Source organism: Mobula birostris, chromosome 11, assembly GCF_030028105.1.
Source record: "Mobula birostris isolate sMobBir1 chromosome 11, sMobBir1.hap1, whole genome shotgun sequence".
NCBI lineage: Eukaryota > Metazoa > Chordata > Chondrichthyes > Myliobatiformes > Myliobatidae > Mobula > Mobula birostris.
The window spans coordinates 62,271,454-62,295,371 of NC_092380.1; the positions used below are offsets into that span (position 1 = coordinate 62,271,454).

The window sequence follows — 23,918 nt, forward strand, 5'->3', positions numbered from 1 at the left end:
TCATCCTCTGAGCCTGTATGGGTAGAACTCAAAAATAGGAAGGATGCAATCACTCTGATGGAATCGCACTGCAGAGCCCACAGTAGTCAGCAGGACATTAAGGAACAAATGTGCAAGTAGACTAAGGAAGGTGTAAAAACAATAGGGTTGCTGTCATGGTGGACTTCCCTAATATAAACTGGAACCTTCTTAGTGCAAGTGGTCTTGTTGGGGAAGTAATTTTTCGGTGCTTCCAGGAGGATTTATTAAATCCATATTTATATAATCCAACAAAATGAGGGACTGTACTTGATCTGGCATTGGGTAATAAGCTGGCCAGGTGACCGACCTTTCAGTGGGCGGGCAGTTAGGCAACAGTGACCACGAATCATTAAGCTTTAAAATAGCTATAGATATGGATGAGCATGGACCTTGCAGGAGAGTATTAAACAAGCAGGGGAAATTACGGGAGCATTAGGCAGGAACTAGGGCGAGTTATTTGGGAACAGCTGTTTTTGGACGTCCACTTCAGACATGTGGAGGATGTTTAAGGTCCAACTACACAGAAAATAGGACAGGTGTGTTCCAATCAGGAGGAAGGACAAGGATGGCAAGTTAAGAGAACCTTAGATGTCAAGGGAAGTGATGAATTTAGTCAAGAAGATTGCAAAGCTTAGGAGGCTAGAATCAGAAAACTCACAGAATATAAAGAACTGAAGGGGATTAGGAAAGTCAAAAGGAGCCATGAAAAGTCCATTAAACCATAAGACATAGGAGCAAAATTAGACTATTTGGCCCATCCAGTCTGCTCTGCCATTCAATCATGGCTGATCTTTTTTCCCCTCCTCAGCCCCACTCCCCGACATTCTCCTTGTAAACTTTGATGCCCTGTCAATCAAAAACCTATCAAGCTTTACCTTAAATACACCCAACGACCTGGCCTCTGCAGCTGCCTGTGGTAACAAATTCCACAAATTCACCACCCTTGACAGGTGGGATTAAAGAGAATCCCAAAGCCTTCTATATATAGATCAGGAGCAAGAAGATAACTAGGGAGAAGATGGGACCAAATGGCGAACATTTGTATAGATGCAAAGAATGTGCATGAGGTCCTTATTGAGTACATAAGTAATCACCAAGAAGGAGAACGTGGAGGATAGAGAGATGAGTGCCTAGAGTATTAGTATGCTAGGGCATTTCAAAGTAAAACAGGAGGTGGTGTTGGGTCTCTTAAAGAGTATTAAGGTAGATAAGTCCCCAGGGCCTGATGGGATATAAGCCAGGTTATTGATAGAAGCAAGTGAAGTGATTGCTGGGCCTTTGACAATATACTTGAGCCTTCTCTAACCAGGACTGGCAAGTAGCTAATGTTGTTCCATCATTCAAGAAGGAAATCAGGGATAATCCTGGAAATTATAGAACAGTGAGTCTCACATTAGTGGTAGGGAAGTTACTGAAGAGAATTTCTAGAGATAGGATTTTTGAGCATTTGGAAAATCATGGTCTAATTAGGGAGAGCCAGCATAGCTTTGTGCAGGGCAAGTCGTGTCTTACTGACTTGAGTTTTTTTTGATGAGGTGATGAGGGTGATTGATAAAGGTTGAATTGTATATGTTGTCTACATGGATTTTAGTAAGGCACTTGACAAGGTCCCTCATGGGAGGCTCATCCAGAAGATTAAGATACATGGGATCAATACTGAATTGGTCGTTTGGATTCAAAACTGGCTTGCCTATAGAAGACAGAGGGTAGTGGTTGAAGGGACTTATTCTAGCTGGAGGTCTGTGATTAGTGGTGTCCTGCAGGGATTTGAACTGGGACCTCTGCTATTTATGATGTATGTAAATGAGCCAGATGAAAATGCAGATTGGTTGGTTAGTAAGTTTACAGATGACCTAAAGATTGGTGGTGCTATGGATAGCATATATGACTAGCAAAGAATACAGTGGGATATAGATCAGTTACTGATATGGGTGGAGAAATGGTAGATGAAGTTTAATTTGACCAAATGTTAGCTGTTGCACCTTCTCAGGCCAAATGAAAAAAGACTGTACATTGTTAAGGGCAAGACTCTAAACAGAGTTGATGAGCAGAGAAATTTTAGTGTTCAAGTTCATAGCTTCCTGAAAGTAGCTACACAAGTTGATAGGGTGGTTGAGATGACATATGGCATGTTTGCCTTTATTAGTTGAGGCATTGAGTTCAAAATTCAGGAAGTTATGCTGTTGCAGCTTTATAAAACTCTAGTTAGACCACATGTAGAGTATTGCTACAGTTTTGGTCAACCAGTTATAGGAAGGTTGTTGTGTTTTGGAGAAGTTGCAGAAATGGTTCACCAGGATGCAGCCTGAATTAGAGGGCGTGTGCTATAATGAGGGACAAACTTGGTTGTTTTCTTTGAAGTGGCGGAGGCTGAGAGGAGATCTGATAGTTTATAAGATTAAGAAAAGCATAAACAGACAATATCTTTTTCTCAGAGTTGAAATGTCTAATACCAGAGGGCATACATTTAAGGTGAGGGAAGTCATTTTAAAGGAGACATGAGGCAATATTTTTTTTAAAAACACCAAAAAAGTGGGTTCCTAGAATGCGCTGCACCTGTGGTGGTGGTAGAGACAGATATGTTAGGGACTTTTAAAGAGATGTTTAGATAGGCACATGAATGTGAGGAAAATGTTGAGATGTGGACATGGTGTAGGCATGAGATATCAGTTTAGTTGGCCATTTGATTACTAATTTATTTCATTCATCAAACGTTGTGGGCCAAAAGGCCTGCTCCTGTGCTGTAATATTCTATGTTCTAAAGCACTCTTTACCCCCTGAACATGACACTGCTGAACTTTCAGAAAAGTGGCTGCACATGAAAATGATCAACAATCCTCCAGAGAGAACTAGGTGCACTGAGCAGATTCAACCAGAATCAAGTGATGTGCTCCCAATACTTGAGCTACAAATTGGGACAGTTCTTGCTCATTTGGTTCCTGTCCCCTCCCCCACTACCTGCCACCAACATGGGATCACCACTTGCAGCGCTCCCAAACACATACTTACCTGGTCCCCATGCAAAGAGCCCATCCTGCTGGAATGAATCATAATAGATAAGAGGTGTATGGTCTGGATGGGAATTGGACTTCTGTAGTAAACCAAATTGGACATTACATGGAATAAGCAAAATGCTGGCTTTTACTGAAACAACAGAGAAGTTGGGCTTATGGGCAGTTTTTCAAAAGATGATAAACTGAATGCCATCTGTTTAAGTCGTGATATGGCATTGGTACCAATTTCATAAGTCAAACTAGGAATATGACAATTCTCTGTTTATTTTCAACAGCTCTTGATTGCAGCACAATTTCTTCAAGGAAAAAACTGAACAAGAAAAAAGAATGTGTGGCAGAAATGCAACTCACAATTCAGTACCAATGTACAAACAAAATTGGCTGGTGACACACAGTATTCCAGTTACATATAAATGTTTTGTACTTATACTGCCCCCAAGTGGCACGTTAGCCTCAAACTTTGTAGTAAGGGTCATGAATGCCGAGGTAAAAGTGGCCAGTGCAGTAAAATATCGAGACTGTGGCTGACAAATCAGTACAAATGGGTTAAGGCTGCAATATTAGTTTTCCAGTCACCCTGGTGAGGAATTTAAGTGCCTAAGTTATAACAAGAAATAGGATCCTACATAATATTTCATTCCCAGAACAACACTGAAGCTAACTGAATACAACAGGATTTATAAAATGACATAATATGAAAAGATACTAAAGCAGAACCTTTATGACCAAAAATATGGCTCACATTGAGGATAATTGAATTAATTGAGTTGCTATAATGTGAGTATGAGAATGTAGAGGAATAGATACCCCAACTACATTCAATTTTATCTCTGACAATGGGTTGCAATACTTTCAAAACCACTTTATCAAAGTACAATGTACATTGTGATCCCATCTCCATGGTATGGTCGAGATTATGTGAGGGAGGAGAAGGATTGGAAACAGGTCGGGGTAGATGATGTGGCTGTCCTCATGCATGTGTGCATGGCCATAGTATATCTCTTTACTTAATGTGTGTGTGTGTGTGTGTGTGTGTGTGTGTGTGTGTGTGTGTGTGTGTGTGTGTGTGTGTGTGTGTGTATGTGTGTATGTGTGTGTGTGTGTGCGCATGTGCGCACACACCAATTCTGTTCATATTCAACATGCCTCCAGTTTTCTTAAACCTTCCTGCTGTTAGGGCTTGCTCTGTCAAGGCCATGTGGCAGCTGGTATGCAACAGCCACACCATATTGAAAGACTTCATGCATGGCTATTTTTCACTCCTATGAACTGGAGCAGAAGCAAAGTTATTCTTGAGTCTGCGGGATTGCCCAAGATGACCCCAACTACCATAACTATGAAATCTGCAGACCCAGTATAAACCGAATTCCTAGGTACTGGACTAGGTAAATGATTTCCTCAAGCCCTGTCAGCAGTCCGATGACATGGCTGATCTGTGAGCAAAATCCACTTTTTTCTCCATATCAATTTCAGTATTAGCATTTAAAATAAATAAATGACTTTGCATTGTCATTTGTGAATGTGTGTTCAAAAGTATTGCCAATGTCTACATGTAAAAGTAATTGCTAATATCACTCATGAAGAATTCAGCTCTAATATTTATACAATATCTCCAGTTCTGGATCCTCAAACCACTAGAAAAATAAATCCATCTTTTATCAGTTCAGTATACCATCACCTTTTTATCTTCTAAATTCCAGGGAGTAATGTCGTTACTTCAGGTGCAAATTCACCAGGCTACATATGAGCATTTTAAGTTGGAGGGGGGGAGGGTAAGTAGGTGGCACAGGGCTCCCTGTGGCCATTCCCCTCAGCTATAAGTATACCCCTTTGGATACTGCTGGGAGGGGTGACCCATCAGATCATGGCAGCAGTAGCCAAGCCAATGGCACTATGGTCGGCTCTTGAGACTCAACAGGGAAGGGTAAAGTCATGTAGAGCGATAAGTGATAGGAGACTCAATAGCAAGGGGGTAAGGCAGGAGATTCTGTGACTGCAAGAGATACCAGGATGATTGTTGCCTCCCAGGTGCCAAGGTCGAGGAAGTCTCAGAGCAGCTAGAGAATATACTCAAGAGGGAGAGAGAGCACTCAGAGGTCGTGGTGCACTTTGGAACTCATAACTTAAGTAGAAAAGGTAAAGAGGTCCTACTAAGTGAATACAGGGAGTTATGGAAGATGCTGAAGAGCAGGATCTCCAAGATAGTAATCTCTTATGCTTGTCAGGGCAGGAATAGGATGATAGTAAAGATGAATGAGTGGCTGAGCAACTAGTGCAGAGGGTAGGATTCCAGATTTCTGAATCATTGGGATCTCTTTGGGGAAGGAGGGGTTACATCCAAAACCAAGAGGAACCCGTATCTTTGTAGGCAGGTTTGCTAGAGCTGCTGGGAAGGGTTTAATTTAATTTGGTAGGGAGGTGGAAAGCATAGTGATAGGACTGAAGATCGGGCAGTTAGTATACAACTAGATACAGTGTGTAATACAGAAGGCGTAGGATAGATACATTCTAAAGATGGAGAAGTATTTTAAAAGGAAATGAGACAACCATGGCTGTCAAGGGAAGTCAAAGACAGCATAGAAGGAAAAGAGAACATATATTATAGCAAAAATTAGTGGGGAATTAGAAGACTGTGGAACTTTTAAAAACCAAAAAAGCCATAAGGAGTGAAAAGATGAAATATGAAGGTAAGCTAGCCAACAATATCAAAGAGAATATCAATAGCTTTTTCTCAGATATACAGAATAAAAGAGAGGCAAGAGTGAATTTGGACCTTCTATAAAGAAGCCATATATAGAGAAAAAATGAAATACAGTATAAGGTAAGTTGGCCATTAATATCAGAGGATAGAAAAAAGATGTCTTTCAGATATATAAAGAGCAAAAGGAAGACGAAAGTGGACAGGGGGAGGGGCATTGTTGCTCGCTGCCGCTTACGCGTGGGAGGGAGGGGAGCTGGGGGGGGAACCTTGGAGTTCTAACATTTAACTGTCGTTCATTCTTGGGGCACTCCTGCTTTCGTGGATGGTTGTGAAGAAAAAGCATTTCAGGATGTATATTGTACACATTTCTCTGACATTAAATTGTACCTTTGAACCTTTGATATCAGACCGCTGGAAAGTTATGCTGGAGAGGTAGCAATGGGGAACAAAGAAATGGTGGATGAATTTATTAAGTATTTTGCATCAGTCTTCACTGTGAAAGACACAATGCCAGAAATTTGAGTGTCAGGGGCAGAATGGAGTGTAGTTGCTATTTCTAAGGAGAATGTGCTCTGAGAGCTGAAAGGTCTTAAGATAAATAAGTCACCTGAAGTAGATGGACTACACCCCAGGGTTCTGAAAGAGGGAGCTGAAGAGATGTGGAGGCATTAGTAATGATCTTTCATGAATCACTAGATTCTGGAATGGTTCCAGAGGATTGGAAAATTGCAAATGTTATTCCACTCTTTAAGAAGGCAGACAGCAGAAGAAAGGAAATTATAGACCAGTTGGCCTAACTTCAATGATTGGGAAGATGTTGGGGTCCATTATTAAGGATGAGGTTTCAGGATACTTGGAGGCACATGATAAAATAGGCCAAAGTAAGTATGGCCTAAGAGGAAATCTTTCCTGACAAATCTGTTGGAATTCTTTGAGGAAATATCAAGCAGGATAGACGAAGGAGAGTCAGTGGATGTTGTTTACTTGGATCAACATGGTGCTGCACATGAGGCTGTTGAACAAAATAAGAGCCCATGGTATTGCAGGAAAGATAAAAGCATGAATAGAAGATTGGCTGACTGGCAGGGTACAAAGAGTGGGAATAAAGGAGGCCTTTTCTGGTTGGCTGCCAGTGACTAATGGTGTTCCACAGGGGTCAGGGTTGGGACTGCTTCTTTTCATGTCACATCAATGATTTGGATGACAGAATTGGTGACTCTGTGGCAAAGTTTATGGACAATACGAAGGTAGGTGAAGGCGCAGGTAGTGCTGAGGAAACCAGGAGTCTGCAGAAGGAAGAACCAGCAAAGAACTGGCAGGTACTGTACATTCTAAAAATACATCCAAAAATAAAAAATGATTTATCATGCGGATGCCTCAGAATTTGTTCCTTTTAAGTCTGAAATGAACCACACCAACAAAAATTGTAAATGGAACTGGAGATCTCACTTTTGATGTACTCCATTGGAGAGAGCAGGCTCTGACATATCTTGTATACTTGTCCACATTACCATGCCTTACTGTCTTTAGGTACACATTATAATCAGCATAAGCTAGGAATATACTTCTTTCCCTTTCTGAATCATTTTCACAAGTTGGACTTGCATTTTTCCATTTTTAGTTTTGGTATGATTAAAGGATTTTTCTTTCTGAACGCTTTAGTTATAAAAACATGCAATAAATTTGGCCTTTGTAAAATACAACTGAACTGAAATTACAAAATTGACATGTATGGTAATCTAGCATACAGCATCATTAAAACTAATTAATTAAATTTAAATTCTACATACTAGCAGCATCAAGATTTATCAATGAGGAAAACAAAAATTTAGAAGCACATCTTAAGGTGTGTTCCATAAATATTAAAAAGAGATAAATCTTTAAAAAGTCAAATTACCACCAAATTATTTATTATTGCGTGCATCATTGGTAAGTACAACCACATTCTTAACTGTTATTTAAACAAAAGTTCCTTAAACCAAATAATTGAAGAGTCCCAAGGGGGAAAAATTAAGCAGGTTTTTGGCCCATTTAACCCAAAGTGCTAAGCCAAATGTAGTAATTCATATACTTGTCTGCCTGAGATCAGTTGTCTAATAAGTGACAAGGGTTGGATATTGGAAGCTTCTGATCTCTTTGCCTTCATATCCTTACCCATAGTAAAACAACCTTGATGTAGATGGAAGCCGGTTGTTTTCTTAAACTATTCTCAACTACTTATGCTCATTGAGATACATCGAGATAAAAATACTCTTATAACTTATATATAGGAAACACTAATCAAACAGGACTGAAAATATTTATTAGGCAGAAGTGGGGGTGCAACACTGCTCTGTGCTTTATGTAATGTCTATCAGTATACCATAGGTACAATCATTCACAAACTGCTGCTACTAGTGCAACTACCTAGCTCAATAATGTGCCCCTTCTTCAGAAATGTTGGGGACAGATGGAAGCTACAACCTTCCTATTTTAGTTTCTAGCCCTGTTACCATGCCATGCCCATCAAAAGTACAAGATGAAGTTTCTGTTCCACCATCACATCTCCAAAGGCTAAAGAGATATCCTGTCAAGAAACTTCAGTGACTGCTAGTCTCCCACATGTTTGACACTAACAGAAAAAAATTCAGATATATTTCAATAGAAAAGTCTTACTTCAACTATGGGCATCAGTGGTCCTAACAACTGAGGTTAATATTATATGTAAATGCAATTCCATACATTTTGTATGTCTCAAACTGACAAGCCTTCTGTCAGTCACCAGCTTATGCTCCATCAAAAGAAATAAGCACTTATGGAGCCAGAGTTTTAGTAACCCTTGAACATCTGCTCCCCATCAGCAAAGCTCCAGAACAATAGTTTTCCTCTCAGTATTGGTAACAATTCTCAGTCAGGAACTGAGACTAGGGAACTTCAGTTGTAATTGTTCTGCAGTTTCTGGTTGCACTTCTTTTAAGATATCATGGAACCTTTTAACCTGAAAGAAAGTAAAATTAATTCATCAGTTGTGACAACATAGAATTGGATGAAAATGTACAATTTACGTTGAGGAATATTGTTCCTGGGAATTGGAACATCTTCCTTCATAGACATAAGCAAATTCCCAAGCTTGATGCAATACAGTTGAAAGCTGATTGAAGTTTGTTCGAAAATGCTCTATTAACCCTTCTATTATAAAGTCAGATAGATTTATTAGAGTAACATTGCTCATCAGTGCCAGATTTAAGATGGTATCTCTCCTCCACCCATCACATTCATCTCATTTTACTAATTTCAATCTCTTTAAGAACAGCTATTTTCAGTGAGGTGAAAAAATCTTGACCTAACCAGTAAATGTACTAACTCACATATTACTGATCAGTCATAAGAAAAACCACTTAATGTTGGAAAATACAACTATGACAACTTCTGAAAGAGGGCAGACATGCTCAAATGTCAATCTGATGAAGGATTGTCATCTGACATGCTAAAGCATGTTTGAGATTCTATGAAGCCTAAAATCTAGCTGAGGTAGCAAGACCCCTCCAGATAAAGATTCAAGATTGAAATTTTAATTCTTCTTTTTCTGTCTGGTGAACTTGTGAGTGTGAATTAAGGTTTATTATGCCTAAGTTCCCAGCCTGAAGCTAAAAGTTCACAGGAATCTCAGGGGAGAGAACAAAAATACTCACCGTAGAGGTATACAGAGGGAAAAGGTGATGAACAGCACAAATTAACATCTCCTGATTTAAATAACCTTCTTTAAAGCTTTTTGACACAAGCTCCTACAGCAGAGAGAATGATAGTTAACAAAGTGCACCATGATTAAATCCGAATCAAGCCTAAGCAAGTTAATATCAGCTATACTAAGGTCAGTCATTGGTTAATGAGCAATTCTTAGAAAAGATACTCTAAACATGTACTCCTTCATTAGCTTCCGTATGGTTCTTGCCTACCCAACAAACCTATTTCAGCAGCAACTTCTACCATTTTCTTGCATATCAACACCTCACTGCCTCCATTAAATTATTGAACCCCGAATAAATTTTCATTCTCCATGAGGAATCTTAATGACTTTGATTCCCCCTCTCTCCAATCAAAATAAAATGATCACTTATCCTTCATCATTAGGATGTTCCCCATTTATAGTTATACCTCAGAAATGTCCATAAAAATTTCAGAGAGGAATTCACAACAGATATTCAGTAGAATTTTCAATGGGAAGTCTCGCTCCTGTCTTTTCCCTTTCTGAGCACCTGCTGGAGATGGGGCAGACCATTTGTCTGCACTGGGTCTTCTTGTTCCTTCTGCTGGTTTCTTCTGACCACCTTCTGCATAGAACAGAACTCGTAGCAACATACCAAGCAAAGGAAGATCTGCACCCAAAAGAAAGTAGAGCAAAGAATGCAACGGCTAAATGAATTGAGCTGAATATACAGTACTGTGCAGAAGTCTTAAGCATTATATATACAAACCTGATTCTGATACGGTCTCTAGTGTGGACTAAGTGGAAGGGGCAGGGAGGGGGGAATCATGGTTGAGAAAAGGGTAAGAGAGAGGGGAAGGAGCAGGAAACACCAGAGACTACATTCCGTAATGATCAATAAACCAATTATTTGGAATCAAGTGACGTTGCCTGGTGACTCAGGGCTGGGTGTATCTGCACCTGCTCCACCCATGTCCCCAGCACTCCTTCTCTGCCACCCATCCCACATCCCTTCCATGCGGTCCACCCTGAATTCCCAACATCCTTTGCTCCTGACAGATCTACAAACTCGCTCTCAGCTCCACATTGACAAATACAGTACTGTGCAAAAATCTTAGGCACCTAAGCTACATATATGTGCCTAAGACTTTTGAACAGTACTGTATATATCTGTCGGAGAGGATATTGACCTACCACCACAGATACAACAATCAGTTTGGATGTCTAACACTTGTCAACCTGGAAATCAACAGTAAGCTGAAATTGCAGTTCTCAGTCATACATAATACTGTCTAATTAATTAAAGGTCATTACCATGATGGGAAGAAAAAGTTTACAGCATGCAAGAGAAAGAGACCAAAAGAAAAAGCAAACCAAGCAAAAGGAGACACTGAGTAAGACTCTCAAAGATCTGGCCCAAAAAGTACGTAGATGTTCAGGAAATTCTTAACAGCGTAATGCAACAAAATTGAAACGACAGTAGTCCAGATCATCTGTTCTTTTTCCATTGCTTTGCATTTCTGTCTTTTAATACAATCTATATTACCTACATCATTATGCTAAAATGATAAAATTCCAATTCTGGCTCTTCCCTTATTAACACTAAATAGGTTACCAACTTCACCACCAATTGTAGTCGCTTGTCATTTTGTGTTCTATCAAAATCCTTTGAAAATTTTAATTAAATTACATGCTGCGTGGGACAGTAGTGTAGCAGGTATGGTTGTTCAGTCTCAATCCTGATCTTTGGTACTGCCGGTATGAAATCTCATATGCACCTTATTTAAAAGCTTAGGGTTTCCCTGAAGTGCAGCACCCAGAACTTGATGTAATGCTTCAGTTTTATAAAATATGCATCATTATGTTCCTCACATTCCTTCTGACAGTGTGAAATAATTTGTATGATTTAGGAAAGGCTGTGCTCACAATGCGCACTACTGGGAAGTCACACTGCACAGTGTTGGATTAGAGTGTAAAATTGTTATTTTTCCTGTATTTTCCTAGTAGCTTTAACTTTCCTATGCTTATGATTTTTATATAATCACCTATATACATGTAATTGTTCAGTAAATTTTCTAGAAATTGTATTATAGCCTCTAAAAGATTCTGTTTTTTCTGCAGCAGGTCTCATGCCACTTGAATCTGGCCATTAATTAGGTTAATTGTTATCGATAAAATGTTGTTATCTCTAGACTGACTATGAAATGACCACATGCAGAAGAAAATTCTGAATAAAGGGTTAAAATATCTGAGCTGCTAACACCCTACACCTTACTTCAATTAACAAACTATCTACCTAGAAGCTTCTAAGTTGTGTTAGTGCACAACTCAGCTGCAAAAACAAGACAAAGACAGTGAAGTTCATACATTGTGGGGAGGACTCTGGGGGTTGTCAAGTCTCGAACTGTTAAGGGGTGTCCTGATTTCCCTTCACATGTCAGGTATTGACATGTAAAACAACTTATACCTTTCTACTTTAAGGATTTAATGAACTTTCCATAATATCATAAAGAAAGATTCACCATTTGGCCTTGGGTTCTCAGCAAGTTTCAAGGATGAATAACAGGCCGATTCTGAGAATTGTAAACTGTGATAAGTTACACAGGATTGATTTGTTTTTTAAACTTTGGCTGATGTAATTGACTTTCTGTGTGCATGTATAAAGAAGCTATGACTATTGCTTTTTGGAAAACTTCCAACTGCACTGTTAGCAAGTCACTCTTCCCATTTTCAGGAATAAAGGTATTTTCTAGCCACTTCAAAGTCTGTGTCCAATTTACTTGTGACTAACTTTAATTGAATTTCCTTAGCAAATTAATTTCCATAACAAATTTGGCTACCCTGATGGGACTTTTTTTATATATATATATATATACAGGCTCCAATGAACCGTTACTGTGAACCTGAGCTGCTAGATCAGTGAACAAGACCAGTAGACAAGGAAATCGTGAGGAATGCTTGACTGAGCCGCTGTGAGGCTCTGGGAGGGACAAGGTCAGTGCAGACAAGGTGCCCGCCCGGATGGTGACCAACGGTGAGCTCCTGGAAAGGGGCAAGATGGCGAATGGAAGACATGGTCCAAAACCCACAGGGAGTCTGCATAATCAAATTAAAGAAAGGGACTTTGAAGACTGGGATATATATTCTGACCAGAAAAGGGTAAGAGAATTGTATTGTGATTGAAAACTAACTAAATATGATTACAGGTTGACCTGAAACTAACAGGTAAGAAATGGGTAGTAATGAAAGTAAATGTACAAAGGCTACCAGCGCCATACCAAAGAGAAGGAACACAAGCTCAAGGCCTGCCAATCCACTGACAAAGGCTCCGAAAATAAACATACTGAGAAAAGTGTAAAGAAGTACAAGAAGTCTAAGGAATTCCTGGGTGAGCCCTGGTGCCTCTGAGCTCCCCGGCAGACAAGGTATGGCTAGAAACTGGAGATAGCAGGTATGTGATTACTTTTTCTAGCTACTTACTGGGTTGTCAATCAATGTATTAACAAGCTAACATCTCTAGTGGCAGATCCATCGATTATCTTCAATGCCGTGAAACCATCACACAAGTGGTTTCTAGTTATTGATGTCTGCCAATTGATACGACCACTGGCACCTGAATGTCAGCCATGGTTGGCTTTCAGTTGATGGTCAACAATACCAGTGGACAAGGCTATCACAAGGACTCCACAACAGTTCCACTGTCTATCACATGGCTTTGAGACATCTGAAGGACTTACCAGCCACTGATTCGACTAACATACCATATGTGGGTGATATCCTGATAGCATCTGAAGCTGCAGACTAGCATGAATATGATGTGATTTATTTGCTCAATTATCTATCCTTCAACAGTCACAAAGTAAATCTAGACGAGGCACAATTGCAAAAAGAAGTGATTTACTTGGGACAGAAATTTCCCAGGGTAAACTGAAGATCGTGCAAAGGCCGCTATGTTAGCAAAACCACCTACAACAGTCCAGCAACTCCAATCATTTCTGGGTTTGTGTAACTACAAAAGAGCATGAGTTCATTCATATGCTGAAACTGCCAATGAACAATCTGCTGAAGGACAGTAAGCATTCAGATGACCCCGTGACTCTTAAAGACGAACAAGTGAAAGTGTTTCAAACTTTAAAGTTGAAATTGTGCACTGCACCTGCCTTAGGAATTCTTGACACAGATAACTCAAGAGCATGGAAAGCGACAGTGCCCTGTTGTCAATTACTCTGCTAAACTGGATAATGTAGCATTAGGATGGGGTTCATGTTTACGAGTAGTGCAGGCAGTCACAGTTGTTTCCAGCATCTTGCTTGATCAAGTTTTAAATGTTTGATGTCTACAGTCAGTACACATTTTATTGGCTGAATGGAAATGCTCAAGTAACAACTGCCCGGTGATCCAAGTGGTCTACAGATCTTGAGACCCCTGATATCATCATTCCATGAGCGAGTTCAGCAAACTGTTACCGTCAGATATGGAAGACTATGATGACCATGACTGTGCCAGAATAATAATGTGCCATGAAGAAGCAGTTTATTACAAAGAAATGCTTGTATTGAACCCAGATCTGATTCTGTACACTGATGGCTCCTCAATAACTGAGGGAGGAATTCAGATACGCAAGCACAACGAAATCTGCAGATGCTGGAAATTCAAGCAATACATACACACACACACACACACACACACACACACACACAAAATGCTGGTGGAATGCAGCAGGCCAGGCAACATCTATAGGAAGAGGTACAGTCGACATTTCGGACTGAGACCCTTCGTCAGGACTAACTGAAAGAAGAGATAGTAAGAGATTTGAAAGAGATTTGGAGGGGGAGGGGGAAATGATAGGAGAAGACAGGAGGGGGAGGGATGGCTGGAAAGTTGATTGGCAAAAGGGATACAAGGCTGGAGAAGGGAGAGGATCATGGGACGGGAAGCCTAGGGAGAAAGAAAGGTGGAGGAGAGCCCAGAGGATGGAGAACAGGCAAGGAGTTTATGCTGAGAGGGCCAGAGGGAGAAAAAAGAGAGAGAGAGAAAAAAGGGGGGAATAAATAAATAAATAAGGGATGGGGTACGAAGAGGAGGAGGGGCATTAATGGAAGTTAGAGAAGTCAATGTTCATGCCATCAGGTTGGAGGCTACCCAGATGGAATATAAGGTGTGGTTCCTCCAACCTGATTGTAGCTTCATCTTGACAGTAGAGGAGGCCATGGATAGCCATATCAGAATGGGAATGGGACGTGGAATTAAAATGTGTGGCCACTGGGAGATCCTACTTTCTCTGGCGGACAGAGCGTAGGTGTTCAGCGAAATTGTCTCCCAGCCTGCGTCAGGTCTCGCCAATATATAGAAGGCCGCACCAGGACCACCGGACACAGTATATCACCCCAGCCGACTCACAGGTGAATGGGCACCCATATGGGTCCCAGCTATGCCTGCCTTTTTGTTGGCTTTGTGGAACAATCCAAGTTCCAAGCTTATACTGGTATCTGTCCCCCACTTTTCCTTCGCGACATTGACGAGACTGCATTGGTGCTGCTTCCTGCACGCATGCTGAGCTCGTTGACTTCATTAACTTTGCCTCCAACTTTCACCCTGCCCTCAACTTTACCTGATCCATTTCCGACACCTCCCTCCACTTTCTTGACCTTTCTGTCTCTGTCTCTGGAGACAGCTTAACTACTGATGTCTACTATAAGCCTACTGACTCTCACAGCTACCTGGACTATTCCATTTCCTACCCTGTTGCTTGCAAAAATGCCATCCCCTTCTCGCAATTCCTCCGTCTCCACCGCATCTGCTCTCAGGATGAGGCTTTCCATTCCAGGACGAAGGAGATGTCTTCCTTTTTTAAAGAAAGAGGCTTCCCTTCCTCCACCATCAACTCTGCTCTCAAACGCATCTCTCCCATTTCACACACATCTGCTCTCACGCCATCCTCCCGCCACCCCACTAGGAATAAGGTTCCCTTTGTCCTCACCTACCACCCCACCAGCCTCCGGGTCCAACATATAATTCTCCATAACTTTCGTCACCTTCAGCGGGATCCCACCACTAAGCACATCTTTCCCTCCCCCGCTTCCTCTGCTTTCTGCAGGGATCACTCCCTACGCGATTCCCTTGTCCATTTGTCCCCCCGATCCTTTCCCACTGATCTCCCTGCTGGCACTTATCCTTGTAAACGGAACAAGTGCTACACATGCCCTTACACTTCCTCCCTCACCACCATTCAGCACCCCAGACAGTCCTTCCAGGTGAGGCGACACTTCACCTGTGAGTCAGCTGGGGTGACATACTGCGTCCGGTGCTCCTGGTGTGGACTTCTATATATTGGCGAGACCCAACGCAGGTGAACACCTACGCTCTGTCCGCCAGAGAAGGCAGGATCTCCCAGTGGCCACACATTTTAGTTCCCATTCTGACATGTCTATCCACAGCCTCTACTGTAAAGATGAAGCCACACTCAGGTTGGAGGAACAACACCTTATATTCCATCAGAGTAGCCTCCAACCTGATAGTGTGAACACTGACTTCTCTAACTTTCGTTAATACCCCTCCTCCCCTTTGTACCCCATCCCTTATTTATTTATTATTCCCCCCCTTTTTTTTCTCTCTCTCTCATTTTTCTCCTTCTGTCACTCTCACTATAACTCCTTGCCTGCTCTCCACCCTCTGGGCTCCCCTCCCCCTTTCTTTCTCCCTAGGCTTCCTGTCCCATGATCCTCTCCCTTCTCCAGTCTTGTATCCCTTTTGCCAATCAACTTTCCAGCTCTTAGCTCCTTCCCTCCCCCTCCTGTCTTCTCCTATCATTTTGGATCTCCCCCTCCCCCTCTCAAATCCCTTACTATCTCTTCTTTCAGTTTGTCCTGACTAAGGGTCTCGGCCCGAAACGTCAACTGTACCTCTTCCTATAGATGCTGCCTGGCCTGCTGCGTTCCACCAGCATTTTGTGAGGAATTCAGATGACTGGATGGGCCGTTGTTTCTGAAACTAAAGAGCTAGCATCAGGAAGCATGACCCCTGGTCCCTCTGCACAACAGCCAGAACTGAAAGCTCTGATTGAAGTCTGTAAGTTGGCAGAAAGAAGATCAGCTAATACTTCCATTGATTTTCAATGTGATTTGAGTTGTTCATGATTTTGGAAACCTATGGAGACAAAGGTGATTTCTTGCGGCTGTAGGAAACCCAAACAAGTATGGCCAACTAGTACAGGAACTCGTGTACAAGATACAATTGCTGTCAGAAGGTGCTGTATTAAAATGTAAAAGCCACTCTAAAATGACTATAATGGAAAGCCATGGAAATGCATTCAGGATGAAACTGCGAAAAGGCAGCAGGGGAATGGGGTCAAAGAAATGAAAGAAGCAAAAAAAAAGTCAGAAATTAAAGTAAGTTTCAAGACCATGGGCAGAGAACCGACAAATGCAGTTATTGAAACAAAGTTGTACTCTGTATCACAGATGAACATACAAGATATTTGAGAGATGCAAGCTCAATGCTCTAACCAGGAAAAGTAGTTTTCGATGGAGAATGGTGCGATGGGGCATGGAAATATGGCACTATTCATAGCCCAGCAGCTCCAATTATATTGCTTCCTTAACTGACACAGCAGATACATTCCCTAGGACACTCCCTTGGAGTGGAAAAGATAATTAACAGATTTTCCCATTGGTGATGGAATCCAAAGTTCAGGACCCAAGCTTGACAAACATTTGAAAGATGTATGACATGCTAGAAAATAAATTCTTGAGCAGTGGAAAAGCTACCATAATTAAGTGCTCCCGCATATGGTCTAATTTCTGCACATACAGGTGGACCACATTACTTTTCCAGAGTGTCAAGGATACTCAGATGTATGGGTAATAGTGGACAAGTTTTCAGGATGGGTGGAAGCTATTCGAGCAAAAAAAGCCACTGCCACACATAGCAAAAACTCTGGTCAAGGACTATCTCAGATGGGGATTGCCATGTCACATCAAGGTACACATTTCAGTGGGAGTGTTTATCAGGAAATATGTCGACTGATGAACATTGAATGGCCTTTTCACTGTCTATATCACCCAGTCATCAGGAAAAGTTGAACGGATTAATAGAAATATCGAACAATGACTGATGAAGCACCATGAAGAAGGCATACCATGGTTTTGTGTAGCATCAGAGCAACCCCAAACAAGAAAACTAAATTAAGTCCTTTCGTGGTGATACAGGGATGTCACTCTGAGCCCTCCATCTCAGTGAGACTGATGTACACATTATGATAGACAGTTTAGTTAACTATTGTGTGAAGTGAACCCAAGCTGCCCAGTCTGCTTCTCAACAGGTTTCTGTTGCTTGGAGTGATCCAACAGAGGGAGGACACACCCTGATTCCTGGTGAGTGGGTCCTTATTAAGAATCTGCAAAAGGAGCACTGCAGCTTGATGGGAAGGTCCTTATCAAGGGCTGCTAATTACTAACTCAGCAGTGAAAGTAGAAGATAAAAATAAGTGAATACATTCCAGCCACTGCAAGAAATCTAAAGGGGTATATGACAAAGACAACAAGCACTGTGGTTACTGTGCTGGTAACCTCTGACTCATTGCCTATGCTGCTGGGCTACAGTGAGCAAATTACTAACCAGCCAGAAGACTTCAAGCAGAGTTGACAGCTACCGGACATTATAAAGTTTACTCTAATATTAGTTATTGTTGTTGTTATTATATTTTTGCCAATTATCCCTACTTACAATGAGTACTAATATTTGTCCTGATACGCTTTAACAAAACTTACAGCTTCTTTACTTGCTTAAAGGTGATCATTATTAGAGTAGTTCAAACTAACAATGATATAATCCCATGAATACCTTTTGATATTTCCATAACTTAGGTAGTGTTTGATTATTTTATACTTAATGTCAATAACACAAGTTTTTATTCCTCTGAATTTTTTAATAATGATTCCAAATTGATTTAGAATCCAAGGGGGGATGTTGGATTAGAGCACATAAATGTTATTTTCTTTGCAGTTTAACTTTTATGCCTACTTGTATAATTACCTACATACATGCAATTGTTCAGTGTGTCCCCCTAGTGGTTACAATTAGTTGTTGCATCCTGAATGCTTCTTTGGAGTCCCATTATATGAGTATGGGCTACTTGATTGGTGAACTCTAATCTACAAATTTGAATGGAATTAGCTGTGGTATAGATATCATGGTATACAATCTCATCTATGGTATAAGAAGGGCTGAGCACGTTGGCCCACCATCTTTAGTTTTTCCGTTTCCTTGTTCTTAGATACTAGACTTTTGCTATTCTACATTACCAATTGCTTTCTTCACTTAGAACATAACAAACGATTGTGAAGAAACACATTTCATGCTTTTTTTCTTGACTTCTGAAAGAAACCTTGATCAAAAACATCAGAATCCAACACAATGAAGCATGTGGTCTTAATATACAACCATCTGTGAAGTTATTTCCTATGTTTATTGCTTTTTTTTAAAAGAACATTCATATCAGAGTACATTTGAACAAACCCATTGAATGATTTTAATTAGGTGGCATGACAATGAAATAATTAAAATGAAATGTTTTAATCTATGCTCAGCCACCTACCAACCCAGGTAATATATTAAATGTAATTTGATAAGAATATTCTATAGACAAATTGCTCACTGTTGTCTATTCATACGTTGGTATCGTACTTCAGGCAAAGTCTCTTTAGCCTGTTGAAATAAGCATTCACAACTAATTGGACTTGTCCCAATCGATCTAAATTTATCAAAATGATATAGTTACATTAGAGCAATTAACTCACTTTTGGATGCCCCGCATGTGATTGTTAAACCCATACCAATTAGAATTTCAGGTAGCTGCAAGAGTTTATAAGGATTCAGGAGGAAACTGTATTTAAGTGAACGAAGTAATATTGGTTTGTTCTGAAATAATAAGCCTACATTTTCACTTTAATTAATGCTTGGCAATCTCAATGAACAATATCATAAATGCTCACAAGATACAAGGGTTGGATCCCAACCTCAATCATTCCCAGAAGTTGTTGTACTCACTTTGCTCAATCTCGCTGTATTTCTCTACGTGTGAAGCAAATAACGCTGATAAGATAGCCAGAGCAGAGGACAGCACACTTGCCTGCTCCTCTATGAAAATCGATGGGTCATCATCCTGGCAAAGGTCAGTGCAAATTATATCATTCAGTAGGGTCCAGGTAGCTTCTCCCTTGTCTGGAGGTTTAACTACAAGAAAGATTCACAATAATGCAATTAGCAAATAGAATTCTGCTTCAGACATAATTTGGAAAGTAAAATCTGTCCAGTAATTTTTCCAAATACCCACTTTTTTTTAAACAAACATCTTGCTTGAAGTGTCCTCTTTAAAAAATAACTAAGTTCTATCTTCCATCAAAATCAAGATGAAATTCTGAGCCTTTATAAAGCATTGGTCAAAATGCATGGAATATAGTGAGTAGTTCTGGTTCTCTTTATCTGAGAAAGGATGTGCTGGCATTGGAGATTGCCCAGAAGAGGTTCATGAGAATAATCCCAGGAATAGAAGTTAACATATGAGAAGAGACTGATGGCTCTGCTCTGGGCCTATACATGCTGGAGGTTAGAAGAATGATGGGAGATCCCACTGAAACCTATTTAATAGAGAAAGGCCTAGACCTGCTGAACATGGAGAGAATATATCTTGTAGTGGGGGAGTTTAGGACTAGAGGCCACAAACTCAGAATACAAGGATGTCCCTTTAGAACAGAGATGAGGAATTTCTTTAGCCACAATGTGTTGAATCTGTGGAAGTCATTGGCATAGACTTCTGTGGAGGCCAAGTCATTGGGTATATTTAAACTCAGGTTGATAGTTTCTCGATTAATAAGGGTGTCAGTGGTTACGGTGAGAAGGTAAGTGAAAGGGGCTGAGGGGAATAATAAATCAGCCACGATGGAATGGCGGAGCAGACTCAAAGAACCAAATGGTCTAATTCTGCTCCTATGTCTTATGGTCTCAAATTGTAGAAGGCAACCTCTATGAGTTTCTGAGATTCCTTCTCATTCTTGTAATCTCAAGTGAAAGGCGTAGCTATAACAAGAGACTGGACAAACTTGTATACCATAACAGGCTGAATAGGAAGTATGCACATCATTTAGTGTCAAAGGGAAGATCATGATGCACCTTCAATATAAAGTGAAATTTCATTGCTTTTTTCAAAATTCTAAATATTGGACTGCAGAAGAATTACAGTTAAGTATGTACAAAATAAGCTATTTACCTATTGCCTGAATTCCTTCATCCACTGTAGTAAGAAGCTGCAATATATGAATGTAAACCTCAAACCCCTCAAGACTGTCTGACCTAAACAAAAGGAAAATGCAATGAGGTCAAACAATGCTGGCCTGTACCTGATACATTTTGCAGAAACCACAAAGTTTGTAAATGGATTGAAAGATTATTATTCTATTACCCAAAACATTCATTACACACCCAACCAAATTTCACATTCAACATGCAACTTCCCAACTTGCAGTTTTCCAAACTTACCAGCTACTGATCTTCCAAGATCTCTCAGAACTGATAAATGGACTGCCATAAGCCCTGTGAAATTTTGTTCTCCTACCAACTGCAACTTTCAGCTCTTTACTCATCTTGATGGATACCAAGAAAAAAAAAATCTATAATGTTGGTCCTGGGAAATGGAATGCTTTCCATTTCAAGCATTATCACAAAACTCCCAGATCTCACACAGGATAGATTCAGTGTAAAATTGCAACAGTCCAACCCGAGGCCAATTTCACAAAATATACTTAACCATTTTCAATGGTAACAATGTCAATTAAGTATTCTATTAGGAGACTTTTTAAATTCTTTTCACGGTGACATCAAGGAGTAATTGATGTGAATCTTCCTAAGTAATCTTGGTTTTATACAACATGATGTTTGAAAACATAGAAACATAGAAAACCTACAGCACAATACAAGCTCTTCGGCCCACAAAGTTGTGCCAAACATGTCCCTGCCTTAGAAATTACTAGGGTTACCCATAGCCCTCTATTTTTCTAAGTTCCATGTACCTATCCAAAAGTCTCTTAAAAGACCCCAACTTAAAAGAGTTTCCTTCAATTTCTTCCTGTGGAAAGTAGCAATCCGAATCAAATTTATTATAACTGACATATATGGTGAAACGTGTTGTTTTGCAGCAGCAGTGCAATGCGGGACTTAAAATTTACAAAATTTACAATAAAAATCATTCAAAAGATGGTAGTGCTCATAGGTTCACGGATCTTTCAGAAATCTGATGGCAGAGAGAAGCTGTTCTTAAAATAATAGGTCTTCAGGCTTCTGCACCTCCTCCATGATGGTAGTAATACAAAGAGGGCATGATCAGGATAGTGAAGATTCCTCGATGTTGAGGAAACTCGTGCCCATGATGGAATGGCTGAGTCTGCATCCCTCCACAGCCTCTTCTGATCCTGTGAATTGATGCCTTTAAAGCAGACGGTGATGCAACCAGTCAGAATGCTCTCCACCATACAGTACATCTGTGAAAATTTCCAAGTCTAGACATACCAAATCTCCTCAAACTCCTAATGAAGTGGAGCCGCTGGCATGCCTTCTTTGTAATTACATTAATGTGATACTCTGACCTGTTGAAGTTGAAGCTGCTTATGCTTTCCACTGCTGACCCCTGAGACTAGATGTGTTCACCTGACTTCGCCTTTATTAGTCAATCTGATGTTGAGTGAGAGATTGTTGTTGCGAGACTACTCAAGCAACCGATCTATCTTGCTCGTATATGCCTCCTTGACACCTTCTGAGATTCTGTTAACAACTGTATCATCAGTGAATTTATAGATACTGTTTGAGTTGTGCCTAGCCACAAAGTTATGAGCATAGACAGGATAGAACAGTGGGCTGAGCATGCATCCTTAGAGATGTGCCTGTGCTGAATGTCAGTGAGGAGGTGAAGTTATTACCAATACGCACTGACTGCAGTCTCCCAATGGTTAAGTCAGTGATCCTGTTAAGAGAGAGGTACACAAGCCCAGGCTTTGAGGGAATAATGATATGATGGGTGTCGAATGCTGAGCTGTAATTGATAAACAACAATCTGACATACGTATTTCTGTTGTCTTGGTGCTCCAAAACCAAACGGAGAGCCAGTGAAATTGTGTCCACCGTAGAGGCAAACTGCAGTGGGTCCAAGTCCTTGCTCAGGGAAGAGTTAATTCTAACTATGACCAAGTCCTTGCTCAGGGAAGAGTTAATTCTAACTATGACCAACTTTCAAAGTATTTCATCACAGTAAATGTGAATGCTATCAGGTGATAGTTGATGAGGCAGCTCACCCTGCTCTTCTTTAGAAGTAATTACAACAATGAGAGATTGAAGATGTTCTGGAACACTCTCCAGTGAAGATTTTCTCTATCTTAAAAAGCATCAGTTAAGATTTTATCTTTGGTAAGTACCTTCATATCAGCAAACAAATCCATAGTAGTTCCAAGCTCAAGAGCAGAAGGTGAGACAAGTTCATCCATGACACATAATTGCAGGAAAAGCATCAAGCACAAACTGTGAGAGATACATCACATGCATGTATAGCTTAGAGAAGTGTTTTACCCAGTAACTCATTTGATTGCTCTGTCCAGTAGGTACTTCACCATCTGCAGATTGCTGAGGTGTAATTTTAGTAATGGCAGGGCCAAGTGTTATCTTAGGATCATGCAGTGATTACTATTGCAGTGGTCCCCAACCACCGGGCCGCAAAGCATGTGGTACCAGGCCGTGAGGAAACGATATGATTTGGCGATATGAAACGATATGAGTTAGCTGCACCTTTACTCATTCCCTGTCACGCACTGTTGAACTTGAAATAACCTACTAACTCATACCAAATAACATATAGAAAAAGCAGGAATGATATGATAAATACACAGCCTATATAAAGTAGAAATAATGTATGTACAGTGAGTTTCACTTAACAGAATCGGGAAGATTAAGCCAAAACCGATTTGTAGAAATAAAAAAAATCGGCACGTACACGCATGCGCACACAGGTGCCCACGCAAAGCTTCATGGTCATGGTAGTCTTTCTCGAGGCAAACACAAGTGTCCCGTATTTGACTGCTACTTTTGTCCCTTATTTGGGAGTGAGAAAGTTGGCAACCCTACTTGAACACCGCCTCCCCCCCCGTCAATCAGCTGGTCTGCAAGAATATTGTCAATATTAAACCAGTCCATGGTGCAATAAAGGTTGGGGACCCCTGTTCTATTGTAACAAGTAATCTGAAGTTACAGGAATAATCTAATGAATTACTAGATCACATTCAATTGCCTTTGCCAGCTTTACATCTTACATTTCTTTTAGAATTAAGGGTTAAATTGTATTGGGTAACAATGGCAAAAATCCACAGAAATCTCATGTAGTATACCCATGGCAAAATGCACAGCTTCATAGAGTTTTGCGATAAAGAATGGAGTGAAATCGAGCTATGTTTTTTCTTGC

At 40.5% G+C, this 23,918-nt stretch overlaps 1 protein-coding gene across 1 annotated transcript in view; it reads right to left on the reverse strand.

The window, feature by feature from the left end:
- Positions 1-7,629: 7,629 nt before the first annotated feature.
- Positions 7,630-23,918, reverse strand: part of saal1 (serum amyloid A-like 1) — a 45,445-nt gene continuing 29,156 nt past the window's right edge. The window contains exons 9-13 of the mRNA XM_072272326.1: positions 20,688-20,770; positions 19,469-19,654; positions 9,871-10,091; positions 9,408-9,500; positions 7,630-8,713 (exon numbers count right to left, since the gene is read on the reverse strand). Of these exons, the coding sequence (XP_072128427.1) occupies positions 8,627-8,713; positions 9,408-9,500; positions 9,871-10,091; positions 19,469-19,654; positions 20,688-20,770 (670 nt within the window). The 3' untranslated portion in view covers positions 7,630-8,626. The remainder of the gene's footprint in view (positions 8,714-9,407; positions 9,501-9,870; positions 10,092-19,468; positions 19,655-20,687; positions 20,771-23,918) is intronic.